This window comes from Lissotriton vulgaris, chromosome 1_1, assembly GCF_964263255.1.
Source record: "Lissotriton vulgaris chromosome 1_1, aLisVul1.2, whole genome shotgun sequence".
Lineage (NCBI taxonomy): Eukaryota > Metazoa > Chordata > Amphibia > Caudata > Salamandridae > Lissotriton > Lissotriton vulgaris.
In genome coordinates, this window is record NC_141685.1 from 507724423 (window position 1) to 507750461 (window position 26039).

Sequence of the window (26039 nt, forward strand, 5' to 3'; positions counted from 1 at the left end):
GCAGTTAGGATTCAAATAGACCCCCAGCTCTTTCTGTGCTTGCCACCCCAAAATGTTGTCTCCTACAGTGGACACATACACCTTGGAGACCGTCGTTCTGTTGCTGTATTCTACTTTCGCTAGGAAATACCCCTTCATAGAGATGGGGCAACCAGCATACCCCCCTGGCCTTAGATCCATTCTTTTCAAAGTTATCGTTCCCCTTGACACTCGTGAGAACTCCTTAGCATTGATAATGGTAATTCTTGAACAGGAGTCAAACAATGCTTCCAACTCAACCTCCCCAACTTTTATGGTGTCTTTGGGACTGCTGACTTGTCCTCCCTCGACCTGCACCACTATTTCCGCACACACGGGGTTGTTGGGACTTGGGACTTGTAACTCTTGTACCTGCACAACAATCTCATCACACACTACATTCGTCCTGTCTCTACTCTGCCTACTGACTCCCTGCCCACTCTTGCAGTACTGCTTGAAATGTCCTTTCTTCCCACACCTGTTACACGTGAATCTGAGAGCAGGGCATTCTCTGTCGTTGGCTAGGTGTCCCTGCTTGCCACACCTATAGCAAGTGCCTTTGAACGATCCCCCTGGCCTGCCCTCTTTCTGTTCTTTACCCGCTATCTTCTGGTTTTTGACTACTGACACTGCCTCACACTCGGTCACCACTTCACTGACATTGGCCTTTTCATCTATTTTCTTTTCCCCTGCGTCTTGCTTTATTTCTTTGACACACTGAAGCATGTGCTCCACCTGCTTGGCTATAATGAGCACCTCCCGCAGTGGTGGGTCGTCCTTGAGCCATAGCTCTTCACGCACTCGTTCCATCCTACACGCCAAGACAAATTGGTCCCTGATTCTTTCTTCACTTGCCCCACCAAATTTGCAAGTGGCGGCTAACTTCCTCAATTCGGATACAAAATCTTCTATCGATTCACCCTCTTTTTGTACTCATTTCCCGAAGTGGTACCTCTCCATGATCGTGCTGGTCTTGGGAAGATAGTGTAAATCTAGTTTTTTAAGGCTCACTTCAAACTCGTTCAGACCCCTTGCCTCCTGTGCCCCTAACTCTGGTAGATGATCCAGGACCTCCTCACCTTCCGCCCCTAGATAATAGGCCAATAATGCAACCTTCCTTTCTAAACCCAGGTTTGGCCCACAAACAGTGGCGTAATTTAATAACACTTTTTTCCATTTCTTCCACTGGATGTTAGGATCCCCTGGGGTGGTTAAGAAAAAAGGTGGAGGGGTCACACTTTGCATGCTAGATGCTACGTATTCCTCTGTTTGCACCCAGAGGAAGGCACACACCCACTAGACACAGTGACACTGAAAAGGAAAAGATATGTTATCATAAACCATAAAAAGCATACATTCCTATACTACCAGTCCCCCAAACGATTTTAAATAGGAACAGACAGAGAAAGTAATGCTTGCACAGTCTCTAGAGTAAGGAGATACAGTACAGAAGCTTTGAGCGTAGGATAGTGCTGACTATTACTGCTACGTTCTCCCGAAACACCACACCACACTCCTCTTTTATCCCCAGCGTAGACCGACTTAAACTACGCCTGTGGCGGAGGGGCAAAAGAGTCCAGAAACCCTTCTGTGCATCTGGTGGAACACTGGTCAGTACGAAATCCATATACAGGCAACGCTTTCATACAGAGAGAGATCACTCCACTTGTGCTCTCAATTTGTGCCACACAACATGGCTCCTCTTCCTCAGTTCTTTTCCTATTCTCACGCCACGCTGTTGAGATGGGGTGTTCACCCTCACCCGATCACACAAAGTTTGAAGCACATTGCGAAAGATTTCCACACGCGCTGTTCTGCCGCGCTTCTTTGGTCCACACTGCCTCCCACGTCGCGCTCCTTAGATGTTTCCCGACGTGCCGCCCATAATCACTCCAGCCGCTGTATACTCCTTGCTGCCCCCGCAGCACTCTAGCTCTGTCACACCTCGCAGCAGCCTGATGTACCCCACTACGATATCCAACACGGTCAACATTTGTCACTAACCATACTGCTGATCTTTTCCTCACACTGCTTTGTGCGCACTCCCTTGAAATTAGGCGCACTACAATGAGGTGACAGTCTCTGAGGAGGGTGGGTGGGTGGATTCACACGCTCCTACTCTGTTATCCCACAACGCTGCCCTGAGCGCGTTAAAGAGACGACGCGGCAAAACTCTTAAGTCTCTATTGCTGACAGTCTGTCACCAGCTGACGCTCGCACCCACGTTACAAAATGTTCCGTGTAGTTTTCCCTGCTAGCCAAACTGAGACACAGCCCAATTCCTTAAGCTCCAACGTACACTACATGACAACGCTCGCGTAGGGCAATTCGTGAAAGTACTGCTAAGATGCGCGCAGTTCGCCGGCAGGGGTCACCTTACTCCATTTCAGGAGCAGGGCAATTTCCGTCTCTCGGTCACCTCGTAAAGCTCACAGCTGCGTGTTACTCGATGTACTTCAGGACTGTCACCACTTCTTTCCGCGGTGAAATCGGAAGCTTTCAGCAACGCCTGCTTCCGTGTCATTCAGTCAGCTGTTCTCCTTCTCGTTCCCTGGGCGTGTTGAGGTCGCAGGAAGGTTTTTCCCTCGTCGCCAGTGTGACAATCACCAAAAGCAGACACGTACACAGGAAGGTGGTTGAAGAGAAAGTCTTTATTGCTAAGACTCAACTACTGCGACCTCAGCCACAGCCTAGCATTCTTGGAGCCCCTCCACACAGTCCCCGGCGCTCGCCTTGGAACGCTGGTCGCGGTGACATTCTGAGTGATGTCACTGCGAGCAGCTCCATCACACGCGAGGGCGGCGGGGGAGATTAGATGTGGACGATACCACATGAGTGTCCCCTTAAACAATCCAGGAGAACCACTCAGAGAGAATCTGACCCATGTGCCTTAGATTGTCAGTATAATAAGTGGATCTAACTCTACTATGGCACCAAGTAATACAATCAATTAATAATTTATACAGATCCCTCCAATTGACTGTCGACGTGTCCACGTTTCAGCCTTTTCCTCGTTGGCCTCTTCAGGACAGGGTTATACACATAAGTTCTGGAGCCAGAAATAAAACCGTAACTCTGCGACGCTTTGAAATTGTCAAAAAGTCACTTACTTCTGCTTAAACAGAACCCTCCTATGTGGATATACTGCGTGGGTACCTCTCCCCATGTACTAATCATCAATGGAGACGCCAGCCCAATGACGGGAATTCGATAGTGTGCTGCAATATCCTTCGTATCCATCCAAACGTTAGGAACGACTGTCACGTGACTGGATGAGGCAGAGCTGCCTGAAACCTGTTTGTCTGAGACAAACTGAAACCTAGCTCTTCGGACAAGCCACAGATAACTGGTCTAATAACTGGTGGCCTACTGCATTAGGACCTAACCTCAAGCTGGCATCTGTCACAAAAAATATAGGGGTAAAAGTTAATAGTAACCTATCTTTTTGAACATTTCCATGTTGTCTGTTGTAGGAACTTGTTTCTCTTTATTGAGAACATCGAAGATAGTCTTGGACTTTATTCCTATGGAAACCAACACAACCTTAGTTCACACATTGATTACATTCAGAATCCAATGTTCTTAATTTTAGGTTTCTCTAATTATTTCATGGATTTCCTTTAGATTGATCTCAATGCCGCAGCCAGGCTGTTTCTCAAGCATCATGCCGACAGCCCATAGATCCTCATTTTAAACTGCCTGAGCCCTGCTGACCTCTGCTGGATTGCGTTGTTGATCTCCAAGAGATGCCCCCAGGTCTAGGAACCCTAGCAGGTTTCAGACAGTACTCCTCCTGAAGAAAAGTGAAAAACCTGTAGTTTGAGCTCGTTGTGAATGGGGACTTATGCACCAAAACTCTGCCACCTTCGGTGACCACCAGCACGTAGCTCGGGTGAAACCTGCTTTTAGCGCCCACAGTGACTGTATATGGCAACCAGCAATGCGAGATTTGCTCTTCGCACTACAGCAGGGACAGCCTGCGAGGACCACCAACACGAAGCTCAGCAACGACCATCCACAATCTGCTCTTTGCTTTACAGAGACGACCATCCTTGTGGCATCTCCCAACTCTAACTTTTCAGGGAGACAAACCTGGTCCCTGCATCTCACCTGTGCTCCATTGCAGTCTGCCTGAACTTGTTACTTTCCTTCAATTAAGACTGGCAATATGACCGTCAGTGGCTTTTTGTGCTTTTAGGCAATATTTTCACTAACAGCTTTTAAGTTAAATATCTCCAGTTTTACTGATTGGATTTCGTCGTTCTGACAGCATTTTATTTATTAAAATGTACTCTATTTTTCTGAATTGGGTTGTGATTTTTCTTGTGTTTTGTATTCAGTTTATTACAAGATGTCCCAAGATGGCCCCGGCACAGGAGCTCCGTTAGGGAGCTCCGGGGCTAGGATTACCTATATCAGGAGATATCCCTTGTTTACCCCGCCATCCACCCCCCTTGCTCTGACCCCCTGCTTTGCATAATATCATCGAACTTGCCTGTTTGTCGTGTTGAGGCTGGTGCCTTCCCCTCGAGACTGGCTTTGGTAAAGTGCGGGGAACTCGGAGTTGAGAAGAAACAGTGGAGTGCTTCCCTCCCACTGCTCTCGGGATTGTCATTGTGGGGCTTCTTCGTAAGTGTTCGTGAAGTGTGTGGACCTTAGAGCTATGAAGAACTGGTGTAGTGCTTCCCGGAACATCGCAGAAGTTGTGGCTGGATCCGGTCCGCCATGGCTGGCTGAGTTTGAGTTGGGAGTGTCTCCCCTCTCCTGCAACAGGGACGGGCTGTCTGGCGCTTCTATTGATCTTCGTGGGAGGAGTGCTTCCTTGGAACACCGCAGGAGTTGTGGCTGACTCCCTTCCTCCATGGCTGGCTGCGGGAGTGCCCCCCCGCTACAGGGACTGAAGTAGTGGAGGAGCTCCGATGACATAAAATGGCGGATCGCAAGTAGCGACTTCAAGGCTCATTTGAACGACATCTATGCCCTTGAATGCTTACTCAAGCACCTGCTTTGTAAGAATCTGCCCGGATACACCTTCTGGTAAGATAATTATGCAGATTCTACCTATTCTTAGACTTTGCGGTGCTCCCTTCGTGATGAGGCCTGACCTTAAAATGGCGGCCGTGAATTCAAAGTGGAGATTGGTGATCTGTTTACAGCGGGGATATGAAAGGAAGACCGGGCATGTGTCTTACCATTGTTATTGCAGCGCGAGGGGCATAAGTGAAGAGCTCCTTAGAGAGACTGACATTACCTACTTGGCGAGTTTATTAACCCATTCGCCGCAGGGCTAATTCCCCCGCGGGGGAGGGGGGCCATGCGCGGCGCCGCGGTGCTGATGACGAGCCCAGGCTCGTCATGCAGCACGGTGCTCGTGTGCTGGTGACGAGCCTGGGCTCGTCATGAGCCCGCCCACGCAATGGAACGCTCAGCACAGCGGGGGAATTATCCCCGCGTGTGAGCGTTCCACGGCTCATGACGAGCCCAGGCTCGTCTCCAGCACACGAGCACCGTGCTGCATGACGAGCCTGGGCTCGTCATCAGCACAGAAGGGGTTAAAGAATGATGCCTGACCCTAAGATGGCGGTTCCATGAAGACGAGGAAGCTTTGTTTTCCGCGATGGTAAAGTGTGATGCAGCTCTGGCGTGTAAACATTTCTATTCCCACAACGCTTGATTCAAAAGTGGACCGCTCCAGAGTCTGCCAATTTTCTTTTCATGGCAACAAATTTAAGCCGATTTTTTATGTTTTTATAAGCTGAGCCTAGTGGGCTCTGAAGGCTTAATCATAACATGGTTGAGAGGTCATTTAATTTGTTATAACCAAAATATGAACTTTGCGGCTAACTTCTATTTCCGTGACCTGACCCTAAAATGGCTGCTACGTGTGTATTGTGGGGTCCAACTAACACGCTTCTTTGATGTAATTACATACGCAAGGAGCTGGTATGCTCGATTGGGCTGTAGAGCGGGAGGGCCCAGATTTGCTCCCTGATTATGCGAGAATGACTCTGGAGACGCCCGCCCGGACCTGCCTTACACCCCCTCTGAAGACATGCAGACACTGGCCCTGTCCTCCTGCCACTTCACTGCATAGATTACACCCCCTATGCTTTTGAGTCTTTGTAAATTTTGGGGACCGACTGAACTTAACACCAAGGTCTCAACCCCCCTGCCTGACCAGGGGGGTTGAGACCTTGATGGCCGCCTCAGTTGGTCTTTCCACGATGCTCTAACGCTCCCGGACCATAGAACTGGTCAGAGACCTGAGCTTAACCACATCCCTCACCTGAACTTAATCCTGCTGTCCCTCCTGGACATGTACTCTTTGAACCTTCCCTCGACCGTGGAGACCCTGCTGTTTGACCGATGTCCGGTGGAGCTACCTGTTAGCTGAAGAGGTGATAGGTGTGGATTCCCCCTCGGCCGTCACCTACCCAGCCGGATTTTGGGAAGACTTTCCTTTGTCTCTATCGTATCATCTCCTACCCCTTCATATCACCCCCTCTATGCTCCCTTCTTATCGCCTTCTACCCCTTTAATGTTTTTCTGTTGAGACCTAGCCATTTGATCGATGGCCGGTGGAGCTACCTGATAGCTGAAGAGCAGATGGGCTGCGGATTCCCCCTCGGCCGTCACCTACCCAGCCAGACCTTGGGCTGACTTTCCCTTCATCTCTCCGCTGTATCTTTACCCTACCCCTTTTGCACTCACCCCCTTTCCATTCCTCACCCCATTTTCCTTTTCTTCTATGCTCCTTAAAAGGTTTTACTGGTATCTTTGGTAACTTGTAACTGATGTACGTTTGTAACTATGTTGGAACCTTATGTAAAGCTCTCTGATACCTTCGGGTCTAGCCAGCTCTATATAAAATAAATAAATTACTGTTTGTGTGCTGCAGGAATACTCTACACATTGCTTCTAAGGTAAGCCTGACTACTTTTGTGCCACGCTACCAAAGAGTTATGTATGGGTCAATTTAGCGACTTTTGTGGTTCACCCTGACAAGGATTGTGGTTGTTGCCTGAATAGGGCTTCCATCTCCCTCAACCAATAACCCAGTTTCTTTCATTGGTGTTCAGTGGTGGGATCCAGTACTTGTGATTTTGCAGTGGCACTCAGTGAGTTGTGAAAAATTAAAAATCCTATATAAGTAATTTGACATCAGACTCAGCCTCTTTTTCAAATTGTCCTTTATTAGCTATTTTTCCTTTTCCGAATTCCCACCTAATCTGTGCACCTGTTACTCTTGTCTGTAAGCATGGAGATGGGTATCCACAACCTGGTAAGCTACACTGTGGCAGAGCTGAAAGGAGTTTGCAGGTAGAGGGGGTTACCAGTAACCAGGAGCTCAAAGCAACAAGTGCTCAAGAAAGCCCTCAGCATCTGGGAGAAGGACCACCAGCCACTAACACAGCACAGGTGCAAGAGGATGATGGGGATGTAGAGATGCAGGAGGAGGAAGTAATAGAGAAGGAGGATGAACAACCCCTGACCATAACCTTATTGGAGAGAGAGAAGGGCCCACAGGAGTGAGGTCCCCGGCTGGATCCAGAATAGGCAGCAGTGTCCTCATGCAAGCTGTCCCCTGTGGAACTTGATGACAGGAGGGTAGATTTAGGCTACAGCTGGCACAAATTAAGCTGGCTGCACGAGAAAAAAAGGCAGAAGCAGCCAGGGAAGATGTAGCTGCTAAGAGTGCCTTTGAAGAGAGGAGGTTGGCCCTGGAAGAAAGGCTGGTAGAAGAAAAGAAGGGTGAAAGAACCTTGGAAGAGAGACAAATCTGGTTAGCTCATTGAGTCTTAAAGATCTGAACCTAAAGGCCACACAGTACACAGAGTCCTGCAACAATGATGGCAAAGACAACTAGGGGTAGATTTACTAACAAAAAGTGATGCTCACTAGCACAAAATGTTTTTTCTTATTTACTTTGCAGTGCAAAGCTGGTCTTGTGCTGGAAAGTACCCAGAAAGTAACACAAAGCAGCACAAAGCACTGCCATGAGTCACTCAGCACCATGGAGGCGTTACATGGATGGTACATAGGCATTCTAATAGCCATGCCTTTTGATGCAAAACCCTCTCTACAAAAAATAGTAGACAGGGTTTAGTGTCAAAAGCTAACGCCATTTAAACAAAGGCGTTAAGAGAAGAAATATTGTTATTTCTCCTTTCTTTCCTGACTTTGCATGAGTGCTGCACTGTGCAGTACACATGCAAAGTAAGACAAGTTTAAAAGTGTGTCTACGTATAGTATTTAGTACTGGAAGGGTACCCTTCAGTACAGCACCTACAGTAGACTCAGCTACGCACCCTGGCACTATGGTGCTCAGGTGTGTGCCTGGGGCACAGCAGCTGAAATTAATGCCGACACTAGAGAATGGGGAAGAGAGACCCATTTCTCTGTAGATATGGCACTGTCCTTCTTCCTGCCTGTCACGCAACGGAGCACAGTGCAGCATTTTTGGCTGCTGCGCTGCATTCCATGAATGCCTTAAAAATTTGGTGCAGCCAGAAGGGCCCTCATCCCCCAGGATCTGGTGCTTACCTTTATTGTGGGGGATGACATTGACAAGCGATTTGAGGCATATGAAGTAGCTCTTGAAATGCATAGATTCCCAGAGGAGGATTAGGAGACAGTCTCTTGAGGCATATACCCAATGAGGGGAGGGATTCACTGCCGGCACTAGGGAAGTGTGACAGGATGAAGTACCCACTCACGAAGAAAGCCCTTGTCAGGAAATTTGGTCTCACCTCTGAGAAGTATAGGTTGCAGTTCAGGGATAGCTGAAGCTCTCATACCAGACTTGGGTAGATTACATGGATTACTTTTGCTCTGGGTGGTTGGGTAAGGGCAGTTACGTGACTGATTACAATGAGCTGTACAATTTGATTGCAAGAGAGCCCATGTTCAGTAGTTGTTTTCTAAAGATGCACCAACATCTGATAGATTCCAAGCTCAGTGACCCCGAAGAGCTTTCAAAGAAGGCAGACTACTGGTTCAGCACCAGAGTTCAGAAGAAGATATCTGGGGGGTTCATCAAAAGGGTGGACTGGGTCCCAACCAGAAGGAAAAGAGAAAAAGAGAGACAAAAATAAAAACAAAGAGTTCTCAAAAGGCCCACAAAACTGTTTTCAGGGAAAGGATGCCCAAGCTTACCCTATCCATAAAGATGGATATCCTGAGAAGAAATCCTATGGACATTTTCCTCCTAAATCCTACAAGTGTTATAGGTACAGGTGCATCAAGGGGGACCCCCCCCCCCCCCGACTGGTGGGCAGACACCATCGATGGCCAGTGCAGCACTTGGGGAGGTTGTTAACCTAGGTAATGTGGGGGAAAGTGCAGAAGCTACCCTTGTGTCTCTGGGGGATAAGGAGATGCTACCCAAGCTTCACATGCTAAGCAATGCTAAAAGTATAGGCAATGGGTCACCATCAATGAGCAGTGACTGAAAGACAGCATGACTACTGTCAGGTGTTATTTTGTGTGCCCAGAGCAGGTGATTCCCAATATAGTCCACCATGTTGCGGTAACTGACAATCATAACAGCCACTATCCCATGGCTCGGGTTCCCTTTGAATGGGTAAAGAAGTGTCAGGCTCCTTAAGGGTAGCTGTAAGACTAACAATACCTATGGATTATCTGCTTGGTATGGACCTGGAGCACCCTATCTGGAAAGAGGCCGAGCTCCAATCCCACTTGGAGATGCTTAAGTTGATTGAGTGGGCGTGTCTGACCGCACAGTCCATGGCAAAAGGACCTGGAGCCTGGAAAATGTCCCAGGTACCTGTCATGAATAGAAATGGCATAGGGCATGGTAAACCTAGAGCCTGGGACTCTCACAGTCTAGTATGAGGCTGAGCATGAGGGTGATACCCAAAACCTACAGCGGAGGACATTGCTTCTCTGTAGAGCCTAAAAGAACTGTCTGGCTGGAAAGCCGAAGTGAGAGCCGTTCTGGGCAGAGTTCTGCAATGCACAGAGAGAGTGTACTACTCTTGAGGGCCTACGACAGCAGGTCAAGGCCCAAGAAGCTGGCGACACATCTGGTGACACTTTGATTTATTGGGAGAATGATCTCCTGTATAGGCAGCCTAAGGATCTTGAGTCTGGTGCATCCCGTGGGTTAATGGTCCGCCAGTGCTACAGGCCCTATGTATTGGGTTGGGCTGATGATGTGCCCCTGGCAGGACATCTTGGACAGACCAAGAACTTTGCAAGGATGGTCAACCTCTTTTATTGATACTGGATGAAAATAACCCCAGATACATTATGCAGGTCCTGTTCTACCTACAGTGTCTCCACATCCTACCATCTCTAGACCAATTGGCTTGTTGAAAGGTTCATCAGGACTCTCAAAGGCATGGTTATCGGCCTGTCAGAGCCATCGAGAGGGAAGTGGAATGTCCTCTTACCATGCCTGTTGTTTGTGTAGAGATGTACCACGGGGTGCACAGTCAAAATATTGAGTTTGAAATATCGATCTACAGAAATATCGAGTTGGAAATATCTAAGGTACAGAATATCGAGGTCAAAAATATTGTTGGACAGAATATCAACCCTAAGGTAAGTAATATCGTTTTTTTTATATCTATGTAAGTAATATCGATGTTACTCTTATCGATATTTGTATTATTGTTAGGTATTTTATTATGTATGTGTAATATTTTTTTCTGTTAAGTATTTTACTTGTTTTAAATTATATGTGTAATATTTTTATATATTATAATGTTATTTTTAAGTAAATTTTATGTTTTAGTACCGGAGCGGGTTGTGGGTTTATAGGAAAATAGGGTGGGAAGTAATTTAAATATATTAAATTAATTATTAATTTTTAGGAATTATAAATTAATTTTAATTAATTTTTGTGTTTATTTCTGTAGCGGGTTGTGGGATTATAGGGGAATTGGGTGGGAAGTAATTTAATTTTAATTAGTTAATGATTTATTTTTATTTATTGTTATGGATAATTACTTTATTTTTAATAAATTATTAATTGGCAATTAATTATTTTAATTGATAATTAATTTTCTTAATTGGTAATTAATGTTTTTAATTGGCAAACAGTTTTTTTAATTGGTAATTATTTTTTTAATTGGTAATTCATTTTGTTAATTGTCAATTACAATTCTTAATTGGTAAGTAATTTGTATTAATTGTAAATTAATTGGTAATCAATGTTTCATAAAAAGCATTATTAGGTATGACAAATAATGTTATTGTTTCATATTTTTCAATTGTGAATTAATTTTAAATAATTAATATTTTTTGTAATGAAAAATATTTTATGGTTCAATATTATTTGGTGACTAATATGTATTGGCATTTATTGTTAATTTATTGTTAATTAATTATTCAATGGTAATTATGATTTTAATAATTATTAATGGGTATTTGTAAATGATATAGAGTTATTAAAAATATGCTATCCAATGTTTTCCCTACTGTAGCACCCTCTGGAGCTGGAATAGTAATTTTTACCCCCACGCTATCCAACGTTTTCCCTACTGTAGCACCCTCTGGTGCTGGAATAGTAATTTTTACCCCCACACTATCCAACATTTTCCCTACTGTTGCACCCTCTGGGGTTGGAATAGTAATGTTTACCCCTATGCTATCCAATGCTTTACCTACTGTTGCCCTCTCTGGAGTTGGAATATTAATTTTTACCCCTACGCTATCCAACCCTTTCCCTACTGTAGCACCCTCTGGAGTTGGAATAGTAATTTTTACCACTACGCTATCCAACGCTTTCCCTACTGTTGCACCCTCTGGATTTGGAATAGTGATTTTTACCCTTATGCTATCCAATGCTTTCCCTACTGTTGCACCCTCTGGAGTTGGAATATTAATTTTTACCCCTACACTATCCAATGCTTTACCTACTGTTGCCCTCTCTGGAGTTGGAATAACAATTTTAACCCCTACGGTATCCAACGCTTTCCCTACTGTTGCCCCCTCTGGAGTTGGAATAGTAATTTTTATCCCTACGCTATCCAACGCTTTCCCTGCTGTTGCATTTTTTGAAGTTGGAATAGTAATTTTAAGTGTTACGCTATCCAATGTTATCATTACTGTAGTTTTTTTGGGACTTTGAATAATAGTTTTATTTATTTAGCTATTTAATATTGGTAATATTATTTTTGAAAATGTAGTATATTATTAATTTTAAAAATATTGAATGTATATTTAATTTTTTTAAATATAATTATTTACTTTTTATTTATGCTATTGTTTTGTGTGTAGATGTATTTTTAATTTATAATACTTCTTAATAATTTATAAGTTATTAAAATATTATTAAAACTTATTATTAAGTAAGTATATATTATACTTTTTTGTATATGTTTAATGTTATATTATTGTATATGTATTATTTAATAATTTTAAACATTATTAAATATTTTCAACTATGTTTATTTGGTTTATAACTATTGTTTACTTCATTTTACACTTTTTTTATTTAAAAAAAAACCCGCTATTTTCAATTAAGATATTTTTAACATCTATATTTTGGTTTCGATATTTTTGTGCTTACCATGTTGTAGATAGGCTGTCGATATTCTTGTCTCTGATATTCCAACGTCGATTCTTTTGTAGGACAATATTTTTTCCATCGATTTTGGGTCAGTGAAATAACCGGAAAGATGTAGGGTTTGTTCCTTTTCACTTCTGTATGTCCAAGACCATCAGAGGGCCTCTCAGCCTCGTAAAGGAGGGGTGGGTGCAAGCTCCCAAGAACCTCCCCAGGATGTATCCAGCTATATGTTGCCACTAAGGACTAAGATGAAGCATTTTTGGAAGAAAGCCACTTCGAACCTGGAAGCCATTCCGGATGTCATGAAACTTTGGCATGGCCAGAAGGCCACCTCTGTTTGAGTTTCAGCCTGGTCAGAAGGTGTGGGTGATGGAGCCAGTGGAACCCCAAGCCCTGCAGGACCCATGGGCTGGGCTCTATGAAGTAAAGGAGTGTAGGGGGAAGGTCACCTACCTGGTAGATGCCCAGACCTAAAGAATCCCTCAAGGGTCCTACATGTAAACCGCCTCGAGCCCCACTTTGAGAGGTCTGAGGTAACCAAGCTTCTGGTTATGAATGATGCAGTGTAAAAGGAGAGAAATATCACCTATCTTCCAAGGAGCAGTTTGGATCGGTGGAAGGTGCTGTCCTCTTCCTTATCCTGTCCCCTGAGCACCAGAAGAACTGTCCCTACGTGCTGGGGCAGTTTGTCTCCTTATTCTCGTTACCCCAGGGCTCACCACTTGGTGCAGCCATGACATTTATATGGGTACACCATGCATGTTAAAACAATATTTGCAGGCTGATTGACAAAGTGAGGGCCAGTATAAAGGATAAGTTATCCAAAATGGGGGAGTTCGGGGGGATAGAGCACTCCAATAGCCCTTGGTTCTGGTACCCAAGGCCCCCCGTCGGGTGCTCCACCAGAACTCTGGTTAGGGGCGGGCAATAGAGGACTCAATTCAGTCACTAAGAAGGACACGCATCTCATCCCCAAAGCTGAGGAGCTCATCAGCTATTTTGGAGCTGTCATGTTCCTGCCATGTTCCTAGGTATGTTTGATTTGATGTCAGGGTATTCTCAATTTGCCTTAGCCGAGGAGGTCTGCATCCTCCACCCGAGAGGGTGACTTTCAGTTTCAAATTATGCTCTTTGGGTTAAAGAATGCTCCTGCCACCTTTCAGTGGATGGTCAACTCTGTCCTGGCTGAGATGTAGGATTTCAATGCTGCCTATCTAGACAAAATTGCTTTCTTCAGCTCTATTTGTGGTTTACATGGGGCAACAAATTGCTGGGGGTAAGGTGCAGTCCCTCCATGCCAAAATCCAGACTACATTGGCTTGAGAAACCCCTAAGGCCCAGACTGAGGTGAGAGCTTTCTTAGGCCTCGCCGGTTACAACACAAGATTAATCAAGGGATATGGCACCATTGTTAACCTCTTGACAGAGCTAACTTCCAAGAAACAGCCCAGAAAGGTGATCTGAATAGAGGTGTAACTGAACACTTTTGGATGCCATGCACACCATGGTTGCTTCATAGCTGAACTATGAAGGCTTGGACCAACCTGTAACCTTCATCAGTACTTCCTGGGAACAGAAGTGGAGTGCATTTGAAAGGGAAGCTTTGCAGTGATCTGGGTACGGGTACTGAAGTAGTTGAACCCTACTTTTTTGGGACTCACTCCCGGATTCAGACAGACCTCGAACCCTTCAGATGGGTATTGCAGATGACAGGTTAGAATCTCAAGCTGCTGGAAGTGTTTCATCTCTTTACAGGGAATACACTTTATGGAGGAACACTGCCCTGGAACTGATGGTCTCTCCAGGTTCTTCCACCTTAACAATGAAAACTCCCATGAGGTGGGTAGTTCTTCCTGCTGTCTTCTGAAGGGATACATGTTAGACATGACATCCTTAGAAATGTTCTCCCAAAGCTTTTCCTTCACCCCTCCTGTTTTGTTGAATTTGTTCTTGTTGGCGTTAGGACTCTGTGCACAGTACCACTGCTAAACTGTGCAAAATGTGCTTCTACTCTCTCCTTCAAACCTGGTAAAATTGACCTACACCTAATTGGCACTGTACTTGTACATCCCTAGTAAATGGTATTACGTGTACCCAGGGTTTTTAAACTGAAAGCTACTTCTGGCCCTTCCTGGCAGGATGACTGAGGAGGAGCTGTACCCAGCCCCACTTACACTTCAAAGGGCTTTGCCTCCATACACAAAGGAACCTGACACCAGGCCTGCTCTGCATTTTGGCATGCCCAGACAGTTTGGTGCCTTGATATAGGGAAAGGAGAAGATTATTCCAGAACCAGATATGGGGGTCGGACAGGGAGTCCCCCCACACAAAGGTATGCATCAGGTGTAAATATTGGGCCTCCAGAACCACTCATCAAACCACTCCTGGACCTGTGAAAGTTACAGAACAAGGACTGCTCTGCTGCCAGAGGGCTGCCCTGCTGCTTGAAGGACTGCCTTGCTGTCTGAGAAGGATCAATAGACCTGCTTGACTTCATCCCAGGCTAACCAGAGTGATTCCAAGTGTCACTTGGCTGACCTCCTTGCTGCAATGTAAAGCAGGACCCATTCTGTCTCCATTTTAGCTGCTTGTTTTAACTTGACATTTTTTCTAATGGTGACTTTTTAACCGTTTTACACTTACACGATAATGTATTTAGAAATTATTCTGCATACAGTTAATTTCTTATTAAGTGTTATTATCATGTTATTCATATACTGAATTGAATATGGAGCGCAATGCCTTTGTCTTGGGTTATCTGGTTGGAGACAACTCTCAGGCTGCAGACAAATCACCGCATCTGCTCTGCATCTTTGGTACAATGCGATTGAAACTGTGCTTTTATTATATAAACAGCCTCTACATTATATTCTACAGAGGAGCACTTCTGCTGGGATTATCCTGGAACGCTATGCACTGTGTCTTGAATGTAGCCCTTCTGACTCTGATCTTTGTCCTTCAAAGGGCAATAGCCTGGTCTACCCAGACCGGCTTCTTGGCACATGATAATTAGGTTTGGGGGGTAGGCTGTCCCAAGAAATCTGGCAGTGGGTACTTCCACTAAGCTCACAATAGTATAGAAAGTATTAGGTAGGAACATAATTATAATCACACACTAATGTTATCATGGTTGAACTGTTAACTTTTTCATCATTCTTGTAATGCTGGCTACAAAGGTTTGTTTCATCTGCCTAATAGTTGCAGCCCATACTTTCTATACAATTCTTTCAATAAATGTTTGAAAAGCCAGATTCATATCTTTCTTGTGTCTACCTCGGGCATGCTGAAACAACAACAAAGGGGTAGGAAAAGGGAATAAGAGTGATCATGTTTGAGGGGCAGATATCCTCTGGTACACTGGTAAGGTTAGTGGTTCAGATGGGGCACTGTGAGCTAGTTAGGAATCGGGCCAACATTTTCTGATGATACGTGATGACTAACATCTTGTGTGATCTACAGGGACACACAAGATTCACAGGCCTCCCTGCAACTGCCCTACTGACCTGCTGCAACTTGACCTGCCTAGTCCTGCCACTAGACCTACCTGCCTTGGCCCTGCTGGTCTCTGCTACAGCGATTCCATGATGTCCAAAAGGTTCCTCCTAGGTCTAGGACCCTTGGTTGGCATCAGAGTGTACTCCTCTTGTAGTAAAGGTGAAAATCCTGAATTTCTGGATCCTTGCATCTGTCAAGAGGTCAGTTTGTGCAAAACTCTGATGCCCGCAACAATAGTCATAGTAAAGTTCCTGTCCTCGGTGACAGGCAACCAGAGATCAGCACTTCGCGCTAAAGCAGCAACAGCCTGCAACCCCCATTCGGCTCTTTGCTCTACAGCGATGACTGTCTGCGATAAACAGCCTACTTCTTGCAGCTTCCTGCGGCTTCCTTCTAACTCTTTGCGCCAGACTTATAAGGTAACTTTTTAGTGGGAATAACTTCTTTCACTAAATACTGTTAAATTTAATATTTTCGATTCCACCGATTGGATTTTCGCCATCTGGTATCATTTTATTTACTAAAATGTACCCTATTACTCTAAATTAGTTTGGGATTTTTCTTGTGCTGTGTTTTTACTTCATTACAGTCTGTGTGCTGCATAAATACTTTACAAATTGCCTCTAAGTTAAGTCTGCTTTTGAACCAAGCTACCAAGAGGATTAAGCACAGGTTAATTTATTGACTGATAGAGATTGTGTTTGTTGCTATAGTCGAGCTTCCACCCCTCTCAACAAGCTCTTACATATACATTTTACAACAGACCTTTTTTCAATTCCAGGAACTGAAAAGATTGTGAATTAAGGACTGTTCATTTTTAACAACCAGTCAGCTTCCAAACAAATAACAATGAAAACCTGCATATACCTTTAGAAAGTGGAGCACCCATATGTCCTTTTATTCACTTAATTTATGACATCGAATCTCTACAAGATCAAGTAAAAATGTTAATTGCGATTTGATTTTGAAACGTTTCTTACAGACTCATCAAACAGGTGTTAGATATAATAAAATATTTAAAAAAATATTTGGTTAACAGTCTAACATTTTTGTACTGCTGTATCCCGTGAATTACTGAAAGCTAGACATGTTTCTTACCGATCAACCTTAAAAAGAAAAAGTCCATTTTTAGGTCATTTTCATGAAAAGATTTTATTTGAAAATTATTGTCCCTTAGATACAAAAAAAGAACAGTTCTCAAATGCAATTTTCTTGCCTACTTTATTAGGACAATGTAACAGCTGCAAAGCACCAAGCAACAATAAATTTAATTAAATATCAAACAATTTAATTATCAAGGATTCTTTAACAAAATGCTCCTAATATTTCTGCACAGCAGAAGCACACATTATAAAGCTTGAATGGACATGCTCATGTGATTTTTGGCATTAGAATAAAGAAGATTGAAAATCATTTTAGATGTTATAAAGGTAAAAATTAACACTCTATTATTCACAATTGTTTTTATCGCCTAGGGCCCATGCAATGGACCATAAGTACATGGTACATGATATAGGAATCAATATGTTGCAGTTGAAGCTGATGCAGCAGCAGAGGTTTAATGACAAAAAGAAATTATTTTCAGAGTTTTAGCTCAGTGCAAAGTTTCAAACAAGTTCAAATGCAACTAACATTCTATATCAAAAGTTAGAAAAAAGTCATATATAAAGCATTATATTTATATTAGTCAAACTAATCTTCAAAGTAAATACATCAAGTCCATTAGTACAAAGGCATACACTGCCAATGCACGGTAAAATCTTTGTCCCATTCACCCCTTCTTCTAACATGAAGAGTAAGAAAATGTCTTTAAGCCCTATTTACAAATGCTGCTTGCCCTAGGCACAGAAAATACACCATATATTTTTATCACAGGTCAAAAGGGTTGTTGCAGTATATTTTATCAATTGATTACAGAAAAAGTCAACATCCATATGCTTATCTTTCATTACCAAGAGAAAATTAATATTTTCTCATGATAATATTTACTTTCATAATGGTATCAAAAACTATACATTCAAACCTTTTGTCTGTAACATTGTCTCCTATATCAAATAGATGTTTCAATTGGCAGACAATAAATATGTTTGGCATGGAGCTTGTTACTGAAAATCACTGTTAGTAAATTCATTACATTTTGGAGAAATATCGAATATAGGTGGCCTAAATTCTGCAAGTACACCGGCTAAACTATTTATGCTTGGTGTATAAGGCAAGCAGCTAAGGCACTTTGTTGCAGAGGAAGTTATAATTAGGGATGAGCAGAACTGGTGGAGTTTCACTCTGAGGAATTAAGTAGAGTTACAGAAAAACTCAGCAAAATACTACAGAATTCTACCAACAGGAGGAAAATATGCAGCTCAGAAACAGCACCGAAAATCTACTCTAGTGGTAGCAAATGTACTAAAACGGCAGTCCTCTTACTCCAAAGGCCCGTGAACACCGGTGAACGCCCACGTTAGAAAAGTGCTCTAGTGGACGCCAAATCTCCCTCGCTCGCCAATTCCCAAATTCTGGAGCCTCATTGGAGAAAAATTCCGCCACATGGCTGCTGGCGGAATTCGGCCTGACAACTCTGCACTAAAGAGTAATGCAGAGTGGCCAAATTCCACTAGTTCCGTGGGCGAAACAGAACATTCTGCCCACCCCTAGTTATAACACAAGTAGGATCTACTAATATTTGTTTTAACATAAAACATATGAAAGGGGACATAAATGTGAGATAGTGCTGCAATTTCATGTTTTGATCATTATTGGGATTTTTAAATCACAGGGTCTACTGAACATATTTTGTAATGTTACATTATGGAAAATAATGTCTGAGTTGTCCTGTGTAGTGGCAGGTAAAAATTTTAAAATCTATTTAAAATGTAAACACATTTATTAAGTTGTCAAAATATTCATGATTCATTGTGACTGAGAAAGCATATTAATAATCAGTTTATTTAACGTCAATCAGGAAAGTTGTACACAACTGCCCTTTGTGGTAGATACCAGCTTCAAAATGTCTTCTTCTGAGTTGGAGACTCCGAGAATATACTTGCTCATGTGTCACACAATTTATTAGTAATCTGTCATTTCAAAAAGTGTTCAACTTTGGATTGAGACAGGCATATACAATAGATAATTGGCTTTAACAATTAAAAATCTTTCAGCATTTTATGATGAATTATTTGCATGGACATACACTGCCATGTAGATCGAGGAAAAACATAACTTTGTATTTAGCCTTAGTGATCTTCTATTGAGTCCTCATTTCTACATTCTGTTTGTTCAAAATCTTCCTCAGAGACTTGTTCATGAGAAACGGCCTGTCAGGTGAGCCATCATTTCTTTCTAAATCTTCCACTAGTAGAAAGAATGACACATGATAAATAACAGAGGTACTAGATGAGAGCAATGTATTGCATGTTAATGCCATTGATTGCTCCACTGAACGTATACAGCATTTTCAGCACCCCATTACTGATTTTCATGTTTCAGATTTGAGGTTGATCAATTTTTAAATATGAAACTGTTGCAAAACGTCCAGCCCCTTTTAAAATGTAAACTCATAATCTCCATTCCTAAGTTAAGTGAGCTGTTACCTCCATTACATTTTCAAATGCATTTGTAGTATTACTCCATACAGATTTTCAATTTGAAAACAGTTCAAAAGGCAATCACAATATTTCCATCTGGCATGAAAGCTGTGTTAATATCTACTCTAAATTTTTCCGTTTTGAAAATTGTGTAGTGAAAAGTGTTAATGTTATATCAGATAAAATTGATTTTCTGGATGGTGATACCTAGCATAGAATAAACAGAAATATCAGACACATTTTACAAATATGTGTGATAGATTTTGGTTCCATTAAGAGCCCTTCTTCAAATAGGGGTACATGAAATTGACTGGAATGTAGAATTTGTCCCAAGGAAGAGTTGTGTATTGAGGAAAGAAAGGAAAGCAGTTGGGAGTGACTTTATAGTAAGGTGAATTCATAAAGAGTTTACCTAGATGGCAGTAAAGTAGCTTCAGAGCACAAAAGTGAGGATTTAGAAATATTGGGACTGGTTCTGAAGGTTTAAAAAATGGATTTCCAGGATATGACATTACACATTGGAGTATCACCTCGGTTTTTCTCTGTGCTCATACTGAACACAACCGTATGATATGACTAGTACTTGTGTAATTTCATGTCACATGAACCCCATAAATTAAGAGAACCCAAATGTTTTGAGAGTGAAAGGTCCATTTACTAGTAATTGACTGGTTTTCACCTGCTAAGGTGGCTTTAAAATTGCCCTTATTTTCAAAACGAATAACTCCATTAGGGTGGATATGCAACACTAGGGTAATAATCATGTCTGATTTATTGAGTATTACACCCTGTTTGGTTTTTCTTGTTTTCGTGCAATTGTTTTATCTTGCCTATGTATCTAGCTGAACAGCATTTCTTGGTCTGAATGCTTTATATTACATTTCTAGATTTGCAGATAAAGAAGCCAAGATCTTGACATGTGTACATTTTGATTCTGTAAAATATGAACATTCAAAAAAACGCACATGCTTTTTGCAATTTTGGTTGTCCGTCTGGAGCTGTGCACAATCTCAGCTTTAAAGGTGTTAGTTCTTTCCAGTTGACAAGTTAGTTTAATACATTTGAGTTCTTTGTAAATTGTAATGGGTTCATATAAGGATATAGGGATTTAGTTCAATGGAGTTAATGTTGTATGGCATGTAAAAGCCAAGAACAGCCCTATTTGCATCTTAGATCATCACCTTTTTTTAGGTTTTTGTTTTCCAACAGGTCTCTCAGAATAACCCTCTCAATAATCCGCTGATTCAGATCAAGAGATGTCAATTCTTTGTTTTTTCTCCGCATAATTATATTTTGTCTCTAAGTAAACCTGTCAGTAGATTACATATTTTTCTTTTGGGTGACTTCAAAACTACATTTAAACAACTCACTGCAGAAATTACAATAACTGAAATGGTAGATAGATGCAGACAAATGTTGATGTAAAACATTCATTTTGAATAGATTGCTGTGTTAGTGTAATAATATTGCTTTGCATATTCACAGTTATGGGAGCTGCTTTGATAATGGAAATGGCTTTTCAGTTTTGTCTAAGAAAACATTCATATGTTTCATTCGAGTTTTTAGAGGAATACTTCATAAATATTAACAACCAGCACTGAACTGAATATAAAAGTGTTCGCACTAAATGCATAGCTATCAGAATAGTTTGAATCCAAGTCACACTTTCTAACTCTGGTCAGGTTGTTTTCATTGCCTTAGCAAATAATCCCAGTTTCTTGCGAATTATACAACTGTAATAATAATAAGCATTCACACTGGTCTAACTGCAAAATGTTTTCTTCAAGTACAATATATTTTTCTTTTGCCTACTGAATTTTTGCTGCATATATTTACTAAACCACTAAATTCATTACCAAAAAATCATCAGTAATGAAATGCAATGGTCTATATAAAACAATTAGTCGTATGTAAACAAAGTTACTTCATAACCAACTTTCCTGTACTTTCATCTAAAAGTTTATATTTTCTTATTATATAACTTGTTTTCCTTGTATTTTTCTTCTGTTTACTGGAATAATTTAAAGCCCTTTCATTAGAATTGTTTATGCTATCGACTTGAAAATAAAAACAAGTTTCACAACTAGAGAGAATTCTTATATAATTCAAAGCACTATTCCATTCTAAATTAGTCACCATGAAGGGACAGCAGGAGAATATACAGTTGTGAAAAATGTAAATGTTTGTTTGCCATAAGATTCTACATTTTAACGATATTAACTTTTCGTATGTAGTGTTTGTAACTCTTGTTAACCCTTTCCATGCGGCCGCGATTCCCCTGGTGTGCTGTAAACAACACAAACAGGGGCGGGCCGTGACGAACCCCAGCCGTCATCAGCACACGAGCACCGTAGTGCATGACGGCTGGGGTTCGTCATCAGCATGGAAGGGGTTAATCTGATCCATCTATGTATAATCTTTGGACATAAACATTTTCAGACATAATCTTGACATGAAGCTGCTCATGATGGAGGACTTTGATGGATATGATTTTCAACTTAACTGTGGGCCCGAGTGTGCCTTTCTAGGAAACAGTATGTCAATCACCATTGGTTTCAATCACTCTAACCTCATTTGTTCACTTAAAATGCAAATTTAGCACCAAATCCTGACCACTTATCTGTGTCTTCATCATGGTACACTAAACACGTTTATATGGCTAATAAGTATATTACATAATAATGCTTTCAAAAATAGCGAGGGAATATTTAATAAATGCACATTTATCAAAAGACACATATCAAAAGTGTTGAGTCTCGAAACAGCACCCAGCACTGCCAAACATCTTTAAAAGGTTATTATCAACGGATAGAAAACACTTCACAATTATAATTTCCATTTTCAGAGGCACTATAAGCTATCATACTGTTTCACAGCTCTTTAAATTATGCATTTTTCTCAGCATTTGAGAGATTCCTCTATAGCTTAGGCCTGGGTATGTCCAAAATAAAATTAAAAAAAAGATAAGCATTTTTTCAAGGCCTTTTCTCTCTTTTTCGGTTTTGCTAGTCCACATCACAAGTACTGCTTGCACGATGAAACATTTGTCGGTCAAAACATTCTGACGTTTACTTAAATGCCTTTTGGGGGCTTTTGTCCTTTTTTTCCAGGATTCTGTGGAGGTTAGGAGACATGAAGTACGGTTTGGATGCTGAGCCATTATTCCTTTCCAGATCTTCGCCTGAATGTGCATCCCCCAGCAGCAGCAAGTGGTCAAAGCAGCATGTAGCAGCAGCAATCAAAAGCAAAGGAGGGAAAAGAAGAAAGAAAGAAAGAGACAGAGGGAAGCAGAACGATTAAAGTTAGAAATCCAATGCAGACTGATTTTGCAAGTTTGTTTAACAAAATCACGGCGGAGTGCTGGCTGCAGCAAGGATTTACGCTGGTGATTTGAAAAAAGAGCAGTCAGGAAATTGACAGGAGGAAAAAACAGCATGAGGGAAAAAATAACGCTCAGCGTAGTTCATTTACCACTCAAAAGCCATACCCTTAAAATAGACCACTGGCATAGGCACCAAAAGAGAAAACATTTTCTTCAAATGTCCAGCAGCATTTCTACTGAAGGCTAATTGTTTCTTTCCTGCAAATCAACTGGTGGCATCCAGTACAAAGAGCATAAAGCAATCTAAAATCCAAGCTGTGACGATTTAGTTAGTGATTATATAAAAGGAAGCCACTGGCAAATTTCCATTTTGTGTTTAATAGTTTATAAACGAAATATGTGATGTACAAAAAAAAAACTCCACAGGACTCAATTCAGACTGCTTCAATTGAAAATCGACTAATAATAAAAGATCGGTCGGTTCTGCCGAAAAACAACTTTTTGCACACGGTTTATGTGGAAAAGACTAAATCGGCAAGTAAATTAACTATAAATGGCATTGACGACATCGAACCAGGAGAGGGAGTGTACATAATGCAATGGAAGGTTTTCATGTGTGTAATTCTTATTCTGTTGCTATTGCACTTTAACACTATTATCAACTAATGTACACCCGATATATTTATATAATGTATGTGTATGTGTGTACATTATTTTTTCAGCAGATACAGTGAAGTATACTACGTTCTGCATCGTGGTTTGTGTAAGGATAGTTTGTGGGTAATGAGATTTGATGTAGTGACTGCAGATGGAGTGCAGTGAAGAGTAGGTTTGGGAGGAGTGGTTTTATTCAATTGATTGGGGAGTATCCCTAGCAACAGAGTGTCCAAGAAGGGACACAGGGGCACCCAACGGAGGATATTTCTGACTCTTAACAACAGAAGTATGGGGGACCAAAGATACTAACAAAAAGGAGCTCTCCAAAGGACCCCGAAACACTGACCAGGCGGGTGGGGACCCAGTCCACTTTAGATTAGAAGGAGGGAGTAGGGTTAAGGGGATGAAGTCTCTAGTTCCCTCCATCAGAGATTGGTGCTAGAACTGTCTATTGAAAGAAAGGGGACTTATCTTGTTCTCTGAAGCCCCATAAAGGTGGCCAGTGTACTGGTATTGCTATTATCGGGCTATGTGAAGATTCAGACCTAGTAGAGAAAGATACTGGTATAGAGGTTATCTTTGTGTCCATCAGTGAAGAGGAGATGGAAGTCATAGGCTACATGCCTATCAATACAGGTTTAATACAGGTTGTAGCCAAACATTAATGGAGAGGGGGCGGAAGCTCTGAGATTCAGGAGCCAGCATGACTACTGTCAAACATCAGCGGTGTCTTCAGAGCAGGTCATTGTCACTGTGTGCCCAATCTGGTCAATGCTGACAGCCACAACAGCTACCAAGTCAGTTACCACCCTGTGGAAATTATTACCATGGAGTAGGGGAGGGTCACTGAATCTCTGAAAGTGGCTGTTAGCCATGCTCTATATGCTATTGACTTTTGAAAATCTGGGACCACCTGAGTGGATGCTGATGAGCATGAGGGCCGGGCAGTTCCAGACTGGAGAAAAAGAGGCTAGGGACAAAAGAACCGGCCCCCAGATTTCCCACGGTCTGGAAGGAGTCAGTCATATTCACTTTATTTGGTTAATAAAAACCCTAAAAGTACACTTTGAACATCTTATACAGCAAAGTTAAAACATATACAAAAGTCATATTAGAATGTCCTTAGGGAGCTTAAAGATCCAGCAAGAAAACGGTCCTCAGCCTTTTGATTATTTTAAAATAAGCATATCCAAAAATTAATTTAAGAATTACTCTAGAACACAAAAGACAACCAATGAAAAACATTTAATCACAAAATTCATAAAAACGGTACTCTTCAATAAAAAAAAAGACGTCCAATTTAGAACACATTTCATCAGGGATTAAGAGGAACTAAAACATTACATGACATAGAAGCCCTTCTTTTCCTTGCCCTAACGGCTGCAACTAAAAAACTAGCAATATTAAAACTTTCCCATGTATTGTTCAGCATCTGTAAGTATACGATTACAGGCCTTGCCTGCATAAAAAGTTTATCCTTTAAAATAGGCAATAAAAACCATTTGCAAATGTGAAAAAAGCGGTAGGAAAACATGGCAAAGTGCAGAGTGTCTTGGGTACAGAAATGATCACATGAACGAGGGCCCAAATCTTTCACCTTTCTCCATCCCTGAGGTTCAGCCAGTATAAAGTGCAAAAGATTAAATCTAAATCTGATTAAAAAAAAGTGGTGATACGGTTCTATTGTTGGAGCTGTTTTCAGTAAAAGATAGGCTCGTACCCTGGGTTTCAGTAGTTCTTTAGCCTCTATTTCAGTTTGCATCATATTTAAAAAATGTTTTTTAACCCAAGGTAGGTCCTCATTGCGAAGATTGTTTGGCGACTCAAAAAGGTTGGGCGCCCTAATTTCTTTGTTAAGTTCTTCACATAACCTAACCACGGGATGCTACTTGTTCTGTCCAAGGATAAGCAATCTAGGGCGATCTCACAGTTCACCACGAATTCTGGGTTAACCCAGATTGTTATCCAGGTCAGGAGCGGTGCCAATCCTATCAGGTCTGAAACAAAGCCTATACCAAGTTCTTGATGAATAATAAAAGAGGGAATGGATTGCGTGATTGAGACCAGATTTCTGAGAAACTTGTTTTCCACTATTTGTAATTCCTCAGCCTCCTTGTAGCCCCAGATTTCAGACCCATACTTAGAGATGCCAATACATTTAGCTCTGTAAATTTTGAGCAAGCTTCATTTGGCTTGGCCCTGAGCCTGCGTGGAAAATCAAGACCCGCTACTATTGATCTTACCATAGTGTTCCTTTTTGCTTTCTTTTGTGGTACCCCTCAGCACCGCTTGTCAAAAAACTCCCCTAAGTACATGAATGCGGTCACCCTTGTTATTTCAGTTTTTTTACAGAGATACATTTTTTTTACTTTTTCGGTCTAAGGCCCATAGTCATAGTATGGGATTTGGGGAAGTTAACACATAGGTC

The 26039-nt window shown here is 41.8% G+C and overlaps 1 protein-coding gene across 7 annotated transcripts in view; it reads right to left on the minus strand.

Moving 5' to 3' along the window:
• Positions 1-17176: 17176 nt before the first annotated feature.
• SLC44A5 (solute carrier family 44 member 5) overlaps positions 17177-26039 on the minus strand; it is a 776473-nt gene continuing 767610 nt past the window's right edge. For 4 of the 7 annotated variants that reach the window (XM_086953876.1, XM_086953878.1, XM_086953879.1 and 1 more), the window contains one exon: positions 22561-22813. In XM_086953876.1, the coding sequence (XP_086810002.1) occupies positions 22701-22813 (113 nt within the window). In that variant the 3' untranslated portion in view covers positions 22561-22700. Of the gene's footprint in view, positions 19400-22560; positions 22814-26039 lie in introns of those variants that run through there. The other 3 variants (XM_086953881.1, XM_086953880.1, XM_086953875.1) reach the window with 1 other exon arrangement.